The 18,839-nt window shown below is 43.4% G+C and overlaps 1 protein-coding gene and 1 long non-coding RNA gene across 2 annotated transcripts in view; both read right to left on the bottom strand.

Annotated features, from left to right (window-relative positions):
• Positions 1 to 2,197: 2,197 nt before the first annotated feature.
• Positions 2,198 to 18,839, bottom strand: part of LOC135274231 (uncharacterized) — a 115,341-nt gene continuing 98,699 nt past the window's right edge. Inside the window, exon 3 of the long non-coding RNA XR_010342029.1 lies at positions 2,198 to 2,334. This is a non-coding gene — a long non-coding RNA (uncharacterized LOC135274231). The remainder of the gene's footprint in view (positions 2,335 to 18,839) is intronic.
• On the bottom strand, positions 11,962 to 13,005 carry LOC105726917 (olfactory receptor 6J1). The gene has a single exon (XM_012466504.3). The coding sequence runs from the start codon at positions 13,003 to 13,005 to the stop codon at positions 11,962 to 11,964; it is 1,044 nt and encodes a 347-aa protein (XP_012321927.3).

The raw sequence follows: 18,839 nt of genomic DNA, 5'->3' as shown, positions 1-18,839 counted from the left end.
CAGCATCTGCTTCTGCTGAGGGCCTCAGGAAGCATCCACTCATGCTGGAAGGGTAAGAGGAACTGAAGTGTGCAGAGATCACATGACAAGACAGCGTGGGCAAGAGAGAGACAAGTCAGGTGCCAGGCTCATTTTAACAATCTCTCCCAGGCACTACTAGAGCAAGAACTCACTCATATCCACACAGACAGCACCAAGCCATTCATGAGGAATCTGCCCCATGACCCAGATACCTCCCATTAGGCCCCATGTCTAACACTGGGGATCAGATTTTAACATGAGATTTTGCAGAGTCAAATATCCAAACTATAGCAATATGAGATCAAATTATACACCACCAGAAGAAACTGGGGACATGCTAGTGGCTGAAGAGGATTCTGAAGAACATGACATTACAGGTGGTATTTTCATCTCCCCAGTCTGACCAGCTGACAACATGTGTGGTGTCTGGGAACAGAATTTTTGAGAGGGCTCACAACTTATGATAGATATATGGGCCTCTGATAAATTATGAGGTAACTAACACAAAAATTGGGCATCATGTACTTTCTAAAATTTTCAAGGAAATTGTCCAAATGTAACTGCAAAATCATATATTACAGCAGTGGCTTCCTACATAGATCTGCAGACTGGAGCTGGTCCATGATAAAACATTTCTGGTTCATAACAAAATAGTGCCTTTTTAAAGTATTTTTGAATTCTGAAATTATATCCTTTCTAACCCTTTTAAAATTAAACTATTGTTATTTTATTAAAAGATGCTGATAGTCTATGATTGGGGATAAGAGGGAATGTTATTTTTTGTTGCCAAACATATCAATTTTAGGATTTTTTTCCTGTATTTGTAATTAATATTATTAAACCCATAAAGTCTAGAGAGTGCTGGTTGTATTGCAGAAGACCAGAGTGGGAGAGGAACTTGAATTTTATGACAAGATGATAAATAAGTCAATCATGTGGATCCCATGACTGGAGGAGAGGCAGTGAGTCTAATTGGAGGGACTCAACAAAAGCGTGTATGTCAAAAAAGGAAACCACAAAACTGAAGATGGAAATATTTGGATGGGGATAAAAGGAGAAACAAACAGGAACAGACACTAAGATAATTGGAGGACACGGATGCTGCTTTCTTAGCTCAGATTGCAAACATCAAAAGCAAGTTACAGTAGTGCCAGAGGTCTCCAAGAATCAGGACACTAACCTAAGTCTCTTTCTGCCAGAAGCAGAGCACCTAGTAAATGCTTGCTCTGCTCACAATTGCATTTACTAGAATGTTGAAGTAAAATTGTCAGATGTAATTTTTATAGATTTCAGGAGTCAGATTTCAGAATGTTACAAAGAAAATTCAAGTGCTTAAAAGGGATAGGGCATTCTTAAACATGAAGTTTATTGTATCTCAAAGGATCCTGCTGAGGAAGAATGAAGAGGCTTCAACAATCAGAAAGTGGGTGCACAGGTTGTTTTCTGATATGATCAAACTGTGGGCAGAGATGAATGTCAAATCTTTCACATGAAAAATGAACCTCGGCTGAGTGTGGTGGCTCATGCTTGTAATCCCAGCACTTTAGGGGACCAAAGCAGGAGAATCACTTGAGCCCAGGAGTTTAAGACCAGCCTGGGTAATACGGCAAAACTCCACATCTTAAAAAAAAAAAAAAAAAAAAAAAAAAGGGCCGGGCGCGGTGGCTCACGCCTGTAATCCCAGCACTTTGGGAGGCCGAGGCGGGTGGATCACGAGGTCAAGAGATCGAGACCATCCTGGTCAACATGGTGAAACCCCGTCTCTACTAAAAATACAAAAAATTAGCTGGGCATTGTGGCGCGTGCCTGTAATCCCAGCTACTCGGGAGGCTGAGGCAGGAGAATTGCCTGAACCCAGGAGGCGGAGGTTGCGGTGAGCCGAGATCGCGCCATTGCACTCCAGCCTGGGTAACAAGAGCGAAACTCCGTCTCAAAAAAAAGAAAAAAAAGAAAGAAAGAAAAAGAAATTTAAATTTTCTAGGCATGGTGGCATGTGACTGTAATCCTAGCTACTTGGGAAGCTGAGGCAGGAGAATTGCTTGAGCTCAGAAGTTCAAGGCTGCAGTGAACTATGAAGCTATGGAGTGCCCCTGCACTCCAGCCTGAGCATCAGAGTAAAACCCTGTATCTACAAAAAAAGAAAAAAGAACCTCACCCAGCATGGTGAAGTGGAGTGCACCTCCAGTTCCAGCAACTTGGGAGGCTGAAGCAGGAGGATTCCTTGAGCCTGGGAGTTCAAGGCTGCAGTGCTCTCCAGTTGTGCCTGTGCATGTGAATAGCCACTGCCCCATAGCCTGGCAACACTGTGAGACCCTGTCTCAGAAAAAAAAAAAATAGGAAAAAATGAACCAAACTAGTAAAGGAATGGCAATTAATGTGAAAACATTAAACCAATGTGAAGGTGTTAGTGGGCTGGAAGCTTAATTTGTGGCAGTAAAGGAATGAAGCTGCCCAAAAAGCTAATGAAAGCTAGGTCTCATTCCCTGCATTGACTGGAGGACTCGATGGCTCCACCGTAACCTGATTTGAGTGTTGGGTTCAATTTTGAGAACACTTTTCCTTTTTTAAAATGTAAACAAAACTTTTTAATTGTACAAAAATATGACAAAAATTAAAAACATGTTTTTTAAAAAATCTATAATTATACTACCCACAAATAACCATATTAAACATGTTGGCTCTTTCAGATGATATATATGTTATTGTATATTTACCAGAATGAGAGAATACTAACAAAGTGCTTTATAAAAACTTTTTTTTTTTTTGAGACGGAGTTTCGCTCTTGTTACCCAGGCTGGAGTGCAATGGAGTGATCTCGGCTCACCGCAACCTCCGCCTCCTGGGTTCAGGCAATTCTGCTGCCTCAGCCTCCTGAGTAGCTGGGATTACAGGCACGCACCACCATGCCCAGCTAATTTTTTGTATTTTTAGTAGAGATGGGGTTTCACCATGTTGACCAGGATGGTCTCGATCTCTTGACCTCGTGATCCACCCGCCTCGGCCTCCCAAAGTGCTGGGATTACAGGCGTGAGCCACTGCGCCCGGCCCTAAAAACTTTTAACTTTATTTTAAATCTCTACACCAATATAGAATTCATAGAAATATATTATCGATTTTAATTGTTGCATCTTCTTTCATTGTGTGGATTTACTATAATTCATTTAATCTGCTTCTCTATTCTGAGATTTTAAATTGCTTCCAAATATTTGTATGTTATAAACAATGTGTGCTAAGTCCCTTGTACATACCTATTTGCATATGTGACCAATTATTTTTTTCCTCAAAATAAAATTGCAGGATTGAAGGGTATGCTAAATGAGGCTTTTTTTTTTTTTTTTTTTTTTTTTTGAGATGGAGTTTCACTGTCACCCAGGCTGGAGGGCAGTGGTGCGATCTTGGCTCACTGCAACCTCTGCCTCCCAGGTTCAAGCAATTTCTTGACTCAGCTTCTTGAGGAGCTAGGATTATAGGCACACACCACCATTCCCAGCTTTGTATTTTTAGTAGAGACAGGGTTTTGCCATGTTGATCAGGCTGGTCTGGAACTCCTGATGTCAGGTGATCCACCCGCCTCGGTCTCCCAAAGTGCTGGGATTACAGGCATAAGCTACAGTACCCAGCAAAATAAGGCTTTTTGATAAGCAATTAGAATAGTTTATAACAAGTGATCAGAAAAGGAAAAGCAACCCAGCAGAAAAATAAATGTTTTGCATACATGGCAAGAAATATGAGTAAGTAATTTACAGAAGATACACAACCAACCAATGAAGCCAGGCACAGCAGCTCATGCCTATAATCCCAGCACTTTGGGAGGCCAAGGTAGGTGGATCTACTGAGGTCAGGAGTTCGAGACCAGCCTGGCCAACATGGTGAAACTTCATCTCTACTAAAAAGACAAAAATTAGCTGGGCATGCTGGCAGGCTCCTGTAATCCCAGTTATTCAGGAGGCAGAGGCAAGAGAATCACTTGAACCCGGGAGGCAGAGGTTGCAATGACCAGAGATTGAGCCATTGCACTCCAGCCTGGGTGACAAGAGCAAAACTTCATCTCAGAAAAAAAAAATAAATAAATGAGGCCAGGTATGTGGCTCATGCCTGAAATCCCAGCACTTTGGGAAGCAGAGGTGGGTGGATCACCTGAGGTCAGGAGTTTGAGACCAGCCTGGCCAACATGTTAAAAACCCGTCTCTACTAAAAATACAAAAATTAGTCAGGCATGGTAATGTACGCCTGTAATCCCAGCTACTTGGGAGGCTGAGGCAGGAGGATCGCTTGAACCCAGGAGGCAGAGGTTGCAGTGAGCTGAGATCGTGCCATCGCACCCCAGCCTGGGTAATAAGAGCAAAACTCCATCTCAAAAAAAAAAAGCAATGACCAGTGAACATATGAGAAGATACTCTACCTCACTAGTAATAGAAGAAATATATAACAATAATAAGATACCATTTTTTACATGCAAGTTGACAAAAATTTTAAAGATGGACAATAGCTAGTAATGGCAATAGTGAAGAAGATGGATATTTTTACACGATGTTGGTGGGAGAGGAAATTGTTACCACATTTTTGGAGACAAAATAATTACTGAAATTTAAAATGGTCATACACTATTAGCCATGAGTCCTAATAGCAGGAATTTATGCCAAAAAAATTTTAGCACCAGTAACAAAACAGAAGAAATGAGTGTCCATTGGTTATAAAAATGACATCTAAAAATGAATTATGTAATTTTATTGGTACTGTAAACCAAAAATAAAATTCTAAGTGCCCCTAACCGACCAAATGGACTCCTCCTCTCGACCAAGGGCATTCCAAAGGAAACTTGAAACACCAGTTCAGGCCATGATGAGAATGGATGGTCAGACATGCCTCATTAAACCTTCCTCCCTTTGGAATTCAGGCACAGCTGACCAGCATTAATATTAAAACAGTCTTGTACCTTAAGACAGCACAGATTCTTGGTAGCAATAAGATACCAACATGACAGATAGCAGGCCCTGGAAGAAACCGAAGTATTTTGCCCCAAAATATATTGCTTTGACGTATTTTGAAATGGCCCTGCAAAGCTGTCTCTTTAAGTTTGATAAGAAATAGGTTCTGTTCTCTCTGAAGCCTTCATCTGCAAAATAAGAACCTTGGTCTCCATAACCCATCTGAACCCAGACACTCCCTTTTATCAATTCCAGGGCTTTAGATAAACTCTCAGCCAATTGCCAATCAGAAAATTTGAATTCACCTTTGACCTGGAAGCCCTTCCTCGCCCCCACCCTTCTCACCCCCTCCACCCTCAACCCCCTCCCGGCTTTGAGTTGTCCTGCCTTCCCAGATCAAACCAAGGTCCATCTTACATGTATTGGTTGATGTTTTATGTCTCCCTAAAATGTATAAAACCAAGCTGTAGCCTGACCGCCTTGGGCACATGTCATCAGGATCTCCTGGAGCTGTGTCACAGGCCATGGTCACTCACATTTGGCTCAAAATAAATCTCTTCAATTATTTTACAGTTTGACTCTTTCTATTGACAGTATTGACATGGAAAGATTTTTAAAATCAAGTTGCAGACAATTAATATAATGCGTTCCATTTTATAAAATAAAAGTTATATGTGTGAATATGAATGAATATAATATGTATATTCTAAGCATAAAATATGGGATTTTTGTTGGTTTTTGGTTTTTTTTGAAACAGTCTCTCTCTGTTGCCCAGGCTGGAGTGCAATGGCACAATCTCGGCTCACTGCAACCTCTGTCTCCTGGGTTCAAGCAATTCTCCTGCCTCAGCCTCCCGAGTAGCTGGGACTACAGGCACATACCACCACACACCCGGCTAATTTTTTGTATTTTAGTAGAGACGGGGTTTTGCTGTGTTGTCCAGGCTGGACTCAAACTCCTGACCTCAGGTGATCCATCCTCCCACCTCTGCCTCCCACAATGCTAATACGTTTAGCTAACAATGTTGACTGCTACAGAGTGGAACTGGCTGGAAGGACTTTTCATGTTTTACTTTATACACTTCTGTATTGGCTGAAATTTTACACTGAATGTGGATTTTCATAATTAAAAATATTAAAAACAAAAATATTTTCCAAAATTGATCCTAACTTTGGTTTACACCCCTGATGTCAGTTTCAGGCATGAGCCCCCTCACATGGGAATCAGGTCTGCTCACCTTGCTTTGTAGGGGTCCAGCACAAACATACACCTAAACTGGCAAAGCAGGCAGATGCAAAGAGCTTTGGAGGAATGTCTCCTGCCCCTCCTCCCAGCCTCAGGGCTGTGTAATGGCAAGTGCAAATTAAAAATAAGTGGCTTATTTCTCTGTTGAAAATAAGGGAAGAAAGTTCTCCCTCTTCCCTTTCCTTAGACATTTACTTTAGAAAAATTTATGAGTTCTTGCCAGGCATGGTAATTCATGCCTGTAATCCCAGCACTTTGAGAGGCCAAGGCAGGCAGATCACCTGAGGTTGGGAGTTCGAGACCAGCCTGACCAACATGGAGAAATCCTATCTACTAAAAATATAAAATTAGCCGGGCATGGTGGCACACACCTGTAATCCCAGCTACTCGGGAGGCTGAGGCAGGAGATTGCTTGAACCCAGGAGGCAGAGGTTGCGGTGAGCCGAGATGGCACCACTGCACTCCAGCCTGGGCAACAAGAGAGAAACTCCTTCTCAAAAAAAAAGAAAGAAAGAAAGAAAATTTATGAGTTCTTTCTCTGTCTCTTTGAACTATACATAAATCTTTTTAAATGTTAACTAATCCTCTGAACAGCATTACAACCCAGGAACGTCTTTCCTAAGGACCTGGGAAATATCTCTTTGAAATCATCAAGGAAGATAGCGCCTCTATTTCCCAGTCCTGGTGGGAGGGGAGGAACCTAACTTCAGAACATCTTGCTCCTAAACTACCTCCTGTTATAAAGATATGTAAAGTTTATTTTTCCTTTGGATAAAGTCAATTAGATAGAACAGATGATTCACCCCAATTACCAAGTGAACTGAGAACGAACTGTGTGTGACAAGTGGGGTTGTCAAGTCCTTTTTCTTGAGGACTAGCTGTTGTTTATCTTGAGGAAAATGTATGCAATTAATTTTATTAATATGTTTGTCTTTATAAAAGGCTGAAATTTCTTTCTGTCTTTGCAATCTTTTTAGAAGATGCCTGTGATGAGCATTATATTCTGGTTTAATGTTTACTCAATAATAAAACTATTTTCTTTCTTTCCTACCATTGTGGGGCAGTTTTCTAGGCTGGGAATAGATTTTTTTTTTTTTTTTAAGACAGTCTCTCTCTGTCGCCTAGGCTGGAGTGCAGTGGCGCAATGTCAGCTCACTGCAACCCCCGCCTCCTAGATTCCAGGGATTCTCCTGCTTCAACCTCGAGAGTAGCTGAGACTACAGGAAGGTGCCACCACACCTGGCTAATTTTGTATTTTTTAGTAGAGACAAAGTTTCACCATATTCGCTTGTCTTGAACTCCTGACCTCATGATCTGCCCGCCTCAGCCTCCCAAAGTGCTGGGATTACAGGCGTGAGCCACCGCGCCCAGCCAGATTTGTTAAATTATATTTCCCAACAGCTACAGAGTGCCAGACCCCCTTGTACACCTTCAGAAGCCAAGGCCACCCCTGACCCCCTAGGTTCTACCTTCTGCATCCTGGAGAAACTCTCTGGAGCTACTGGGAGAGTAAATGGAGGCCACAGGCAGATGCAGGCTGTGGAACCACAGATATATTAAAGAATAAAAATTATGTCACAGACTAACGAGGTCTGTGACACTTTGACATGCTCCCCCAATCCCCAGACTTTCTGGGACTGGACCACTGGCCATCTGTAAGGCTCTGATTTCTAAGGAGTTTATAACAGAAGTTTATACCTCTCACTTAGTCTTGGAATGAGAATGAATGTAGAAGTGGGAGCAAGTGCCGACAGCTAAGGCAATGAGGGCAAAGTTCGTCAGCTTGCTCCGGGTGCAAGCCTACGAACTTTGCCCTCATTGCCCCCTTCCTCCTATTACCGTTTCCCAATGCTCACTGGCCCTCAGGGTGTCCTCCCAGTACCTGCAAGTTTATTCCTTTTTTCTAAGGGGCTAGACTGCTTTATTTAGTGGAAGTAGCCCAACCCAAATCCAAGCTAAAATTTACATTTTCAAAAGGACTCTTGCTAAACTGCACATATTTTCACTTTATTTAGTACATACTAATTGAGCATATCTGGTGTGTGACGTTTCTGGGAGAAAGTGTAGGAGATCCCCAAATTAATATCATGCAATCTTTGCATTAAAAGGGATTTACTGTCTCTTGGGGAAGATGTTACAGGTAGTTAGGCATGAGCAGGGTAGGAGAGGGCTCTCCCCAACCCACTAGGAATGTCAGGTGATGATTCGGCATTTGTCACATTGCCTCTCTAAAAGTGATAAATTAACAGCCAGGGAGAGGCCATTATCCTGAGTGTCCACACCTGTTGCCTGTTGCACTAAAGTGTTAATTGAATGCAGATGCCAGGAAGCAGCAACTTCCGGGGCATGCACAGTAAGAGATAAAATAGTGGAGTATGACCTCCCAGGGCACTCCACCGGAAAAGGGAAGAAAGCCTCAGATGGGCATGCGTACAATGTCCTTAAACACACTGTGCACGCTCACTTCCCAAGGGTAAGGAGGGCACTGAACATGTAGGCAGCCCACCTTAAGGGAAGAATCATAAGAAAGGGACCAGCCTATAAAGTTCTAGGATCAAGGTTAAACACTGCACTTTGACCTCGGCCCGCTTGGGTCTCTTCCAAGCATACTTTCCTTTCTTTCCTGTTCTAAAGCCTTTTTAAATAAACTTCCACCCCTGCTCTGAAACTTCCCATGGTCTCTTTTTCTGCCTCCTTCATGCCCCTCAGTCAAATTCTTTCTTCTGAGGGGGCAAGAATTGAGGTTGCTGCAGACACGTATGTATTCATCTCGGATAACTCGGTTGCCTTTCACTGCTAACATATTTGGTGCTGTGAGACTCAGATGTTTGCCACCCATAACAAAGACAGACTAACAAACACACCAACCCCACAAAGCATGAAAAGGCCTGTAAGAAGGAAGTGTTTGCTGCGGACTGAGAATGGAATTGCTAGGCTAAGGGTTCCCTAGTGGAAACGTATGTTGCTGGTTTTAAATCCAAACTTAGAAGCTTTTGGTCAGTGGTTTGAAAGACTTCTGAATGTTTAACTCCCCAAATGTTTTAAGTGAAACTGAAACATTTCTGGTAGAGAGAGCATGGGTTCTGAGGCCATCTCAGAGTCCTACATAGGGAAACACAAAGGTCTAGCTTCTTCCTCTCCACTAATCTGACCCTAGAGACTCACAGAAGTCTCCCTAGAAGACTGGGCCTCATAGCCTAACTACTTTACCAGATGTACAGTAACAGTAGGCTTCCTCTAGAGGTACAAGGTGTTCTCACAAGCCCTACTAGCCAAAGAATCTAAATCTTGGGGCTTGGGGTCCACTCAAAGAAGCAGGGTCTCTGGCACATGCAAGACATCCTCAGTTTCTACAGCTCCCATTCCTGGCCTGCAAAACCCCCAACAGCGCTCCATTTACCTGAGCTCACCTTTCATTGTCTATTCTCATGGGATCTGGTTTTCCAGAGAAAACCACTTTGGGAGGATTGTCCATCTGCTTAGACTTGAAAATGTTATATGAAATTTCAAGGTTGTAAGAACTGAGACTGAATATGAAAGTGGATAACAGGCTGGGCGCAGTGGCTTATGCCTGTAATCCCAGCACTTTGGGAGGGCGAGGCGAGTGGATCACCTGAGATCAGGAGTTTGAAACCACCCTGACCAACAGGAGAAACCTCGTCTCTACTAAAAATACAAAATTAGCCAGGCGTGGTGACACGTGCCTGTAGTCCCAGCTACTCCAGAGGCTGAGGCAGGAGAATCACTTGAGCTGGGCAGGCAGAGGTTGCGGTGAGCCGAGATCATGCCACTGCACTCTAGCTTGAGCAACGAGAGTGAAACAACATCTCAAAAAAAAAAAGTGGGCAACAGCCAGACCATATATGACAACAGAACTCTGACTGAGAAACTCCAAAGGAACCCTCAAGGGAAGCCAAATCACAATCAAACTTCTGAAGCACTTGGCCCAAAATGGCCAGGACTTGCTTGTGACTGCCCACTTTCCTGTGTTTTGAAACCCACCTTTCCTTCTACACTTTTTTCCAACTCAAGACCAGAGAAAGCCAAATATGCTTCCCAAACCATCCCCTAAGATGTCCTGCTACTAGTTATCTCACCTCTAGCTTCTCCATGCCAAAACCCTCTAGTCAAGGAATACCCAGGCCCTTCCCCTTTTTCTCTACTATGAGGCTTTCCACTCCCCTGCCTGCCTTTGATTCTCTGCCAAATACAAGTGATGGTGGCTGACTCCCCTGATATAGCCAGTTCTGAATAAGTGGCCTCTGTGTTCATTTCAGTGGTCTTCATTTATTTCCACAGAACTCTGCAGCAGTTCCTTAGGTATGCATGTGTCCTTCTGAGCAGTTTCATGCAGAGCACAGGGGTTAATTTAGCAAAGTGGATGCTGCAGCACTAGCAGCCAAGTAGGACAGGAAAATAAGCCTCAAAGATTCTGATGACATTGAAAAGCTGGTTTGCACTGAGCTGAACCATAGGCCCAGAGGAGGGTCAGTTAAGCATCTCAGGCAGTGTTTGGGCACCAAGAATTCAGACTAGGAGTGTGGTTAAAAACAGATTCTTTCCAGTTGTATGGAACCAGAAAAGAGGAGAAGCTATGTTTGGTGTAGAGACAGACAACTTTGTAATCAAGCTGCTTTTTGGTCACAAGAATCTAAGACCTTCTCAAGATAGCTCAATAAAAAGGGATTTGATTTACAGGTTCAGGCAAAACACATCAAATCCAGGAACAGGAATCAAAACTCTTACCAGCTCCAGGCCTAGGAAGTCATGAGAGAGGAGGACTCTTTGGGCTGTGCCTCTGCAGCTGAGTGGGCTCTCATCTCTCTTCTGTTTTTCTCTATACGTCAACTCCATTCTCTCTGATGGGCAGACTGATTCCCTCTAATTACTCATCAGCTTGCACCTGGCACCCAAAGTGGCCACTCCAGCCACCAAGCCTATTTCTGCTTCCAGGGGAAGCATCACACTTGTGTGGAATAATCTCTGTGTTTTTTGCTTCGATTTATCAAAAAAGGGGTATCTGTTTGCACAGCTTATCTGGTCCAGCCAACCCACACAGGTCGTAGGTCATTGGCCAGTCTTGTGTGTGCATGTGTCCCTGCATGTGATGAGTTATGCCCTCAGTCAGATTATCCAACCATGGATCAATCATTAGTGGCTAGGGGAACAAGGCCATGTCTGACATAAAGATGTGACCATGTTGGATATTATGAACATGTCCTATTACAGAAAGCAATATTATTAAATAACACAGATTATGACATACACCCATCACAATCATTGCAAATGCCCACTAGGAAAAAAATGAATTACAGGATATGATAGTGTATTAGAGAATAATAAAGGTTATTTCTAAAAAGATCCTGCAGAGGATGGAAAGAAAGAGGGTCCATGCAGAGAAGTCCAGGAAGGACTTCCTGTCAAGATGATGGAACAGTTGTGGTCGGGATCCATAATGAAATTGGCCAAACATGTTAGCACTTCTAGGAGGAAATGGGCTGCATGGCCCTTCCATTCTTACAATATTCAGTGTGCATGGGACTTAGAGATCATCAAGTCCAGCCCTGTTGCACTTCAGCTGGGACTACGGAGGATCAGAATGGCTGGTGACACAGCTGTGGTCACAGATTAAAGTTAGAACCAAGGCCAGAGTCCAAGTCTCTGTCTCCACAGCAGTCTTTCCACTATAGACTATTCAGAATTCCTTAGCCAGCTCACTCTTTCACGAAGGCAGCTCCTCTGTTTCACGAAGGCAGCTCCTCTCCTTCTAACACGGGGGCTTTACACAATAGATACGTGGTGGAGAAGAGCAAGCCCCTCCTTGGTGGTCTTTGTTGGAGGACAAACTGCTCCTCAGCACAGTCCTCATCCTCTTTTCTAAAACTCCTCGAACCCTGACCCACACACCCCTGAGGACTCCCTGCATTTTGTCATTCCTCAGTGTATATATAAAAGGGTTGAGGAATGGAGTCACCACACTGCTCAGTACTGAAGGGACCTTGTTGATCTCCAGATATTCTTTTTGGGAGGGGGTCACATAGACAAACACAGTGATGCCACTAGAAATGATGACTATGGTCAGGTGGGAAGCACAGGTATTAAAGGCCTTCTTCCTTCCACTTGCAGAAGGAATGCGCACTACTGTCAAGATGATGTACATGTAGGAATAGGCCACGAGGACTATGCAGCACAGGATGACCACGGAAGAAAGCATAAAATCCATCAGCTCGATGGCAGTGGTGTCTGCACAGGCCAGGGCCAGCAAGGGTCCACTGTCACAGAAGAAGTGGTTAATGATGTTGGAGCCACAGAAGGGCAGCTGGGAGATGAGGATGGTTGGAAAGAGCACAGAAAGGAAGCCTCCCACCCAAGAGAACACAACAGTCCCAATGCAGACGGGAGGTCTCATGATGGTGGTGTATCGCAGGGGGCAGCAGATGGCGGCGTAGCGGTCATAGGACATGACCGTTAGCAGAAGGAACTCAACTGTGCCCAAGAAGAAGTAGAAATAGCACTGGGTGATACATCCGGCAAAGGAGATGGTTTTATCCCCAGATCCTAAGTTGGCCAACACCTTTGGAGAGGTGACTGAGGTGAAAAGGATGTCCAGAGTGGAGAGGTTGCACAAGAAGAAGTACATGGGAGTGTGGAGGCGGGAGCAAGACAGCACGGTGGAGATGATGAGCAGGTTCCCCAGAAGAGTCAGCAGGAACGTGGGCAGCAGGAGCACCAGGAACAGCAGCTCCACCTCCCTGCTCAGGGGAAACCCCAGCAGAACAAACTCAGTCACCGCTGCAGTCCTGTTCCCCATAGGCCTGGTGGGCCTGACTCAATTCTTCTAACAGAACAAATGGAGATAACACTTAGGAGAGTGCTCAGTGTGTGAAATCTTATGGCTGCTCACTAGAAAAATCTAAACATAGAACATGATGACTGCCAGTTAGACATGTAATCCAAGTTTAGCTTGGCTTTCAATTATTTGCCTATCAAAATGGACAAGATTTTTTAAAATAATAATGTTCACTGTTAGCAAGGGTGTCCTGAGACCTACACTGTCATATGAACTTTCTAAAAGATTATTTAGCGATGTGTATCAAAAACCTTAAAATTGAGTACATTCTTAGATTCAGAATTGTAGTTCCATCCTGAGGAAGCAGTCATGAATATGTTAAATTTTGCCACAAGAATATTCACCACAGAGGTTTTTTTACAATAATGAAAGTTTGGTAACAACTTAAATATCCAGAAATGGGGGATGAAACAAATCATGGTAGCTTTAAGCAATAACACATTATGTAGCCATTACAAACTATATTTTATAGTAACATGTAAATAACAAAACATTCAAATGTATTACTAAGTTTTAAAGCATTATTTACGCTTTTTTGTTTGTTTTTGTTTCCTTTTTTTTTTTTTTTTTGAGACAGAGTCTCACTCTGTCACCTAGGCTGGAGTGCAATGGCACGATCTCTACTCACTGGAAACTCCGCCTCCTGGGTTCAAGCCATTCTCCTGCCTCAGCCTCCCGAGTAGCTGGGATTACAGGTGTGTGCCACCATGCCTGGCCAATTTTTTGTGTTTTTAGTAGTGACAGGGTTTCACCGTATAAGCCAGGATGATCTCAATCTTCTGAATCCATGATCTGCCTGCCTCAGTCTCCCAACATGCTGGGATTACAGGCATGAGTCATCATGCCCAGCTAAGTATTTGTTATTATTAGATCTTTTGTTTGTTTGTTTTTTGTTTTTTTGAGACGGAGTCTCGCTCTGCCAGGCAGGAGTGCAGTGATGTGATCTCAGCTCACTGCGACCTCCACCACCTAGGTTCAAGCGATTCTCCTGCCTCAGCCTCCCACGTAGCTGTGACTTTTTTTTTTTTTTTTTTAAGTGCATAAGAGGTTTTTGTTTCCCAGGTTGGCCTCTCATAGCCTCACCTCCTCAAGTGCCAGGACAACAGGCCTGAGCCACTGTGCTCCCCTATGATTATGTTTTAAATGTTTTTAAAGCAAGTTATAAACTCGTAGTGACATTGTGATGCCATTTTGGGGGAGAGATGTAAATTAGCAAAGGTCCTAGAGTAGCCAATAAGACATTGCTGAAGAAGAAGGTCAGGGGAAGGGGCGCGCCCTGGCAGATATTGAGACTTATAAAATTAGAATAATTAAGGCAAGATGATTTTGGCACAAATATACATAAAAATGACCAATGGAACAAAATACAGAGCCAAGAAACAGACCCACACAGATGTGGAGCAGTGATGTGTCAGAAGTGAAAGAAGCTGGTACTGCTGCTTGCCCACAGGGGAAAAAGTAAAATTGATTCCCAACCTCATATGAGACACTAACATCCACTCCAGATGAACAAAAGACTTACGTGTAAAAATCAAAACTTTCAGAACAAAAGATAGAAGAATGTTGTTTTTAGCCTTAGACTAGAAAAGAACCAACTGAAGAAAACCCAAAAAGTACTAAACAGAAAAGAACATATTAATAAATGAAACTATGTTAAAATTAAAAATTTCTATATATTCAAAGACCCCTCAAATAACATTAAAGGCAAATAACAAACAGGAAGAGCGTATTTATGACACAGATGATGGGTAAACTTTAGTACTCATGTAATTAATATTTTGATTCTTACAATGAAGTAAGAAATAGATAAACAATCCAATAGAAAGGTAGGCCAAACATGTTACCTGAACCATTACAGAGGAAGGAAACATAGCTAGTAAATATACAAAACAATGCTTGATTTCATTGGTAATTAGGGAAATATAAATTAAGACACTAGCAAGATACCATTTATATCCACTATATTTTCAAGAAGCAAAAATATGACAATAACAAGTGTTGACAAGGATGTGGACACTTAACAAATTTACATTGCTAGTGGGAGTGTAAATTTATATAATTGTTTTGGAAAATAATTTGTCATGACCTTGTAAAGGTGAACATTCACATACTCTGTGACCCAGTAATTCTACTCCTAGGTAGAGAAACTTGCACATGTGTCCCAGAAGACAAACAAGATTCTGTGTAGGGAAGTCGGAGAGAGGGAGGGAGGGAAAGGAGGGAGGGAGGAAGGAAAGAAGGAAAGATAAAGGGGAAGGGGAAAGGGAGGGGAGGGGAGGAGACAAGAGGAGGGAAGGAAAGAAGAGAGGGTGGGAGGAAAGAAGGAAGGAAGGGAAAAAAGAGAAGGAGGGAACAATGTCCAGAGACAGGAGAATAAATCATGATATCTTACAGAGTTGAACATTATACAATTAAAAAATGAATAAACTGCAGCTCAACCAACACTGAGATGAATTTTCTGGGTTTTTTTTTCTTTTTTTTTTTTGGAGACAAAGTCTCACTCTGTCACCCAGGCTGGAGTGAAGTAGCAGGAGCACACAGCTCACTGCAGCCTCGACCTCCCTGGATCAAGTGATCCTCCCACCTCAGCCTCTCGAGAATCTGGGATCACAGGTGCACACCACCATGCACAGCTATTAGGGTGGTGCAAAAGTATTTGCAGTTTTGCCGTTATTTTTGTAGATACAGGATCTCGCTATGTTGCCCAGGCTGGTCTCAAACTCCTGGGCTCAAGTAATCCTCCTGCCTCTACTTCCTAAAGTGTTGGGATCATAGGTGTGAGCCACCACACTCAGCCTCTTCTTGATATTTTCAATATATATATATTTTTTGAGACAGAGTTTTGCTCTCGTTGCCCAGGCTGGAGTGCAATGGTGTGATCTCCACTTACTGCAACCTCCGCCTCCCAGGTTCAAGTGATTCTCCTACCTCCGCCTTCCAAGTAACTGGGATTACAGGCATGCACCACCATGCTCAGCTAATTTTGTGTTTTTAGTAGAGATAGGGTTTCTCCATGTTGGTCAAGCCGGTCTTGAACTCCTGACCTCAGGTGATCCACCCACCTCAGCCTCCTGAAGTGCTGGGATTACAGGTGTGAGCCACCATGCCAGGCCTTCAGTATTTTTTTTTTTTTACAATGAACAAATATTCCTTTTATATAAAAGAAGTTAGGCTGGGCATGGTGGCTAATGCATGTAATCCCAGCACTATGAAAGGCCAAGGTGGGAGGATGACTTAAAGTCAGGAGTTTGAGACTAGCCCGGGCAACATGGTGAAACCCTGTTTCTGTGAAAAATACAAAAATTAGCCAGGCATGGTGCCTTGCACCTGTTGTCCCAGCTACTTCTGAAGCTCAAGTGGGAGAATCACCTGAGCCCAGGAGTCTGAGGCTTCAGTGAGCCATGATCACACACCACTGCACTCCAGCCTAGGTGACACAGTGAGACCCTGTTTCAAAAAAAAAAGAGAGAGAAAGAAAGAAAAAGAGAAGGAAGGAAGGAAGGAAAGAAGGAAGGAGAAAGAAACGAAAAGAGAGGAGAGAGGGAGGGAGAGAGGGAAGGGAAAGGAAGGGAAGGGAAGGGATGAGAGAGGAGGGGAGGGGAGGGGAAGGGAGGGGAGGGAAAAGAAAGAAAGAATTATCCTAAAAGGATATATATATATATATATGGTTGGATTGAAAGTGTATGTTAGCAAACACATACTGAGTGCCAACTATATTGTGGGGTCTGTGATTGATGAAAGTTTGCAGAGATGGTAAAAAAATTCCCTGCCCTTGCACAGCTCTCAGTCTGAAAGAGATGTGAAGAAACCTGATTTCAGGGAAATCACAGAAACAGAGGAAAAATTAAGGAATGGCAAAGTTTTTTTCAAGGATATTTGTCCTGGGCCATTAGTCTGGAAAGCAACCCAAGTACCAGGAGAACTGATAGATTCCAGGGACAAGGTCAAATAGGACTCTAATACCTAGGAGGGACTCTGGATAGTAGAGGCCACTTAATTACCAGTGACTAAGAATATGGATTGGACTATGAACAAGAATAATCCAGGAAAGGGAAAGGAAGAGGACTGCAGAAATCCTGAGGACTGAGGTGACCTCTGCCCATCTAAGATGAGTCAGAATTCTGTATCAGTGGGCTGAGGGTGATGGCTCATGCATGTAATATCAGCACTTTGGGAGGCCAAAGCAGGCAATCACCTGAGGTCGGAAGTTTGAGACCAGCCTGACCAACATGGAGAAACCCCATCTCTACTAAAAATACAAAATTAACTGGGCATGGTGGTGCATGCCCATATCCCAGCTACTCTGGAGACTGAGGCAGGAGAATTGCTTGAACCCAGGAGCCAGAGCTTGCAGTGAGCTGAGATCATGCCATTGCATTCCAGCCTGGGCAACTAGTGAAACTCCGTCTCTAAATAAATAAATAATAAAGAATTCTGTATCAGCCACTCCTGCACAAAGCCTGTCCCCATGACCTGCCCTACCTTCCTGTAGCCTTGGCACACTGACAGTCTCTCTAAACAACTCACCATGTTTGTATTGCCAAGGATCTTTTCTGTTTTTTTTAGAAATGGGGTTTCACCATGTTGGTCAGGCTGGTCTCGAACTCCCGACTTCAGGTGATCCACCTGTCTGGGCCTCCCAAAGTAAGTGCTGGGATTACAAGCATGAGCCCCCACATCCAGCCTGGATCTTTTCTTTTTTTAATAACTTTGTTGAGATATAATTCAAGTACCATATGCTCCACCCATTTAAAGTATACAATTCAATAGCTTTTAGTGTATTCACAAAGCTTTGTGTCCATCACCACAATCAATTTTTTTTTTTTTTTTTGAGACAGAGTCTCACTCTGTCACCCAGGCTGGAGTGCAGTGATTCAATCTCGGCTCACTGCAACCTCCGCCTCCCGGGTTCAAGCTATTCTCCTGCCTCAGCCTCCTGAATAGCTGGGATTACAGGTGTGTGCCACCATGGCCCGGCTAATTTTTTGTATTTTCAGTAGAGACAGAGTTTCTCCCTGTTAGCCAGGATGGTATCAATCTCCTGACCTTGTGATCCACATGCCTTGGCCTGCCAAAGTGCTAGGATTGCAGGCAGGAGCCACTGTGCCTGGCCATCAGCACAATTAATTTAAGAATATTTTAATGATCCTTCCTCCATTCCCTGGACACTGTAATTCTACTTTACGAGTCTATGGATTTGCCTGTTGTGGACATTTCATTTAAATGAATCATACCATATGTGATCCTTTGTGTCTAGCTTCTTTCACTTACTATAATATTTTCTTTATTTTTATTTAAAAATTTTATTTAGAGACAGGGTCCTGCTCTGACAGCGAGGCTGCAGTGCAGTGGCATGATGAGAGCCCACTGTAGCCCCAAACTCCTGGGCTCAAGTGATCCTCCTGCCTCAGCCTCCCAAGTAGCTGGGACTACAGGTGCACACCACCACAGCTGGCTAATTTTTTTTTATTAGAAAATAATTTTACCTTTTTTTTTTTTTTGAAACAGGGTCTCATTCTGTCACCCAGGCTGGAGTGCACTGGTGCAATCCTAAGTCACTACAGCCTCAGCTTCCCAGGCTCAAGTGATCCTCCCACCTCAGGCTCCCAAGTAGCTGGGACTACAGGCACATGCCACCATGCCCGGCCAATTTTTGTATTTTTTGTAGTGATGGGGTTTTGCCATATTGCCCATGCTGGTCTCAAACTCCCGGGCTCAAGCGATCTTCCTCTCAGCATCCCAAAGTGCTGCGATTACAGGTGTAAGCCACTTACCATAATATTTGTTAAGGTTCA

Source organism: Aotus nancymaae, unplaced genomic scaffold, assembly GCF_030222135.1.
Source record: "Aotus nancymaae isolate 86718 unplaced genomic scaffold, 86718_ANA_hifiasm-v0.15.2.pri h1tg000011l, whole genome shotgun sequence".
NCBI lineage: Eukaryota > Metazoa > Chordata > Mammalia > Primates > Aotidae > Aotus > Aotus nancymaae.
This window is presented reverse-complemented; position numbering and strand designations above follow the sequence as displayed.

Coding starts and splice junctions, on each gene's coding strand:
- LOC105726917 (XM_012466504.3), bottom strand. CDS start 13,005: ATGGGGAACAGGACTGCAGCGGTGACTGAGTTTGTTCTGCTGGGGTTT.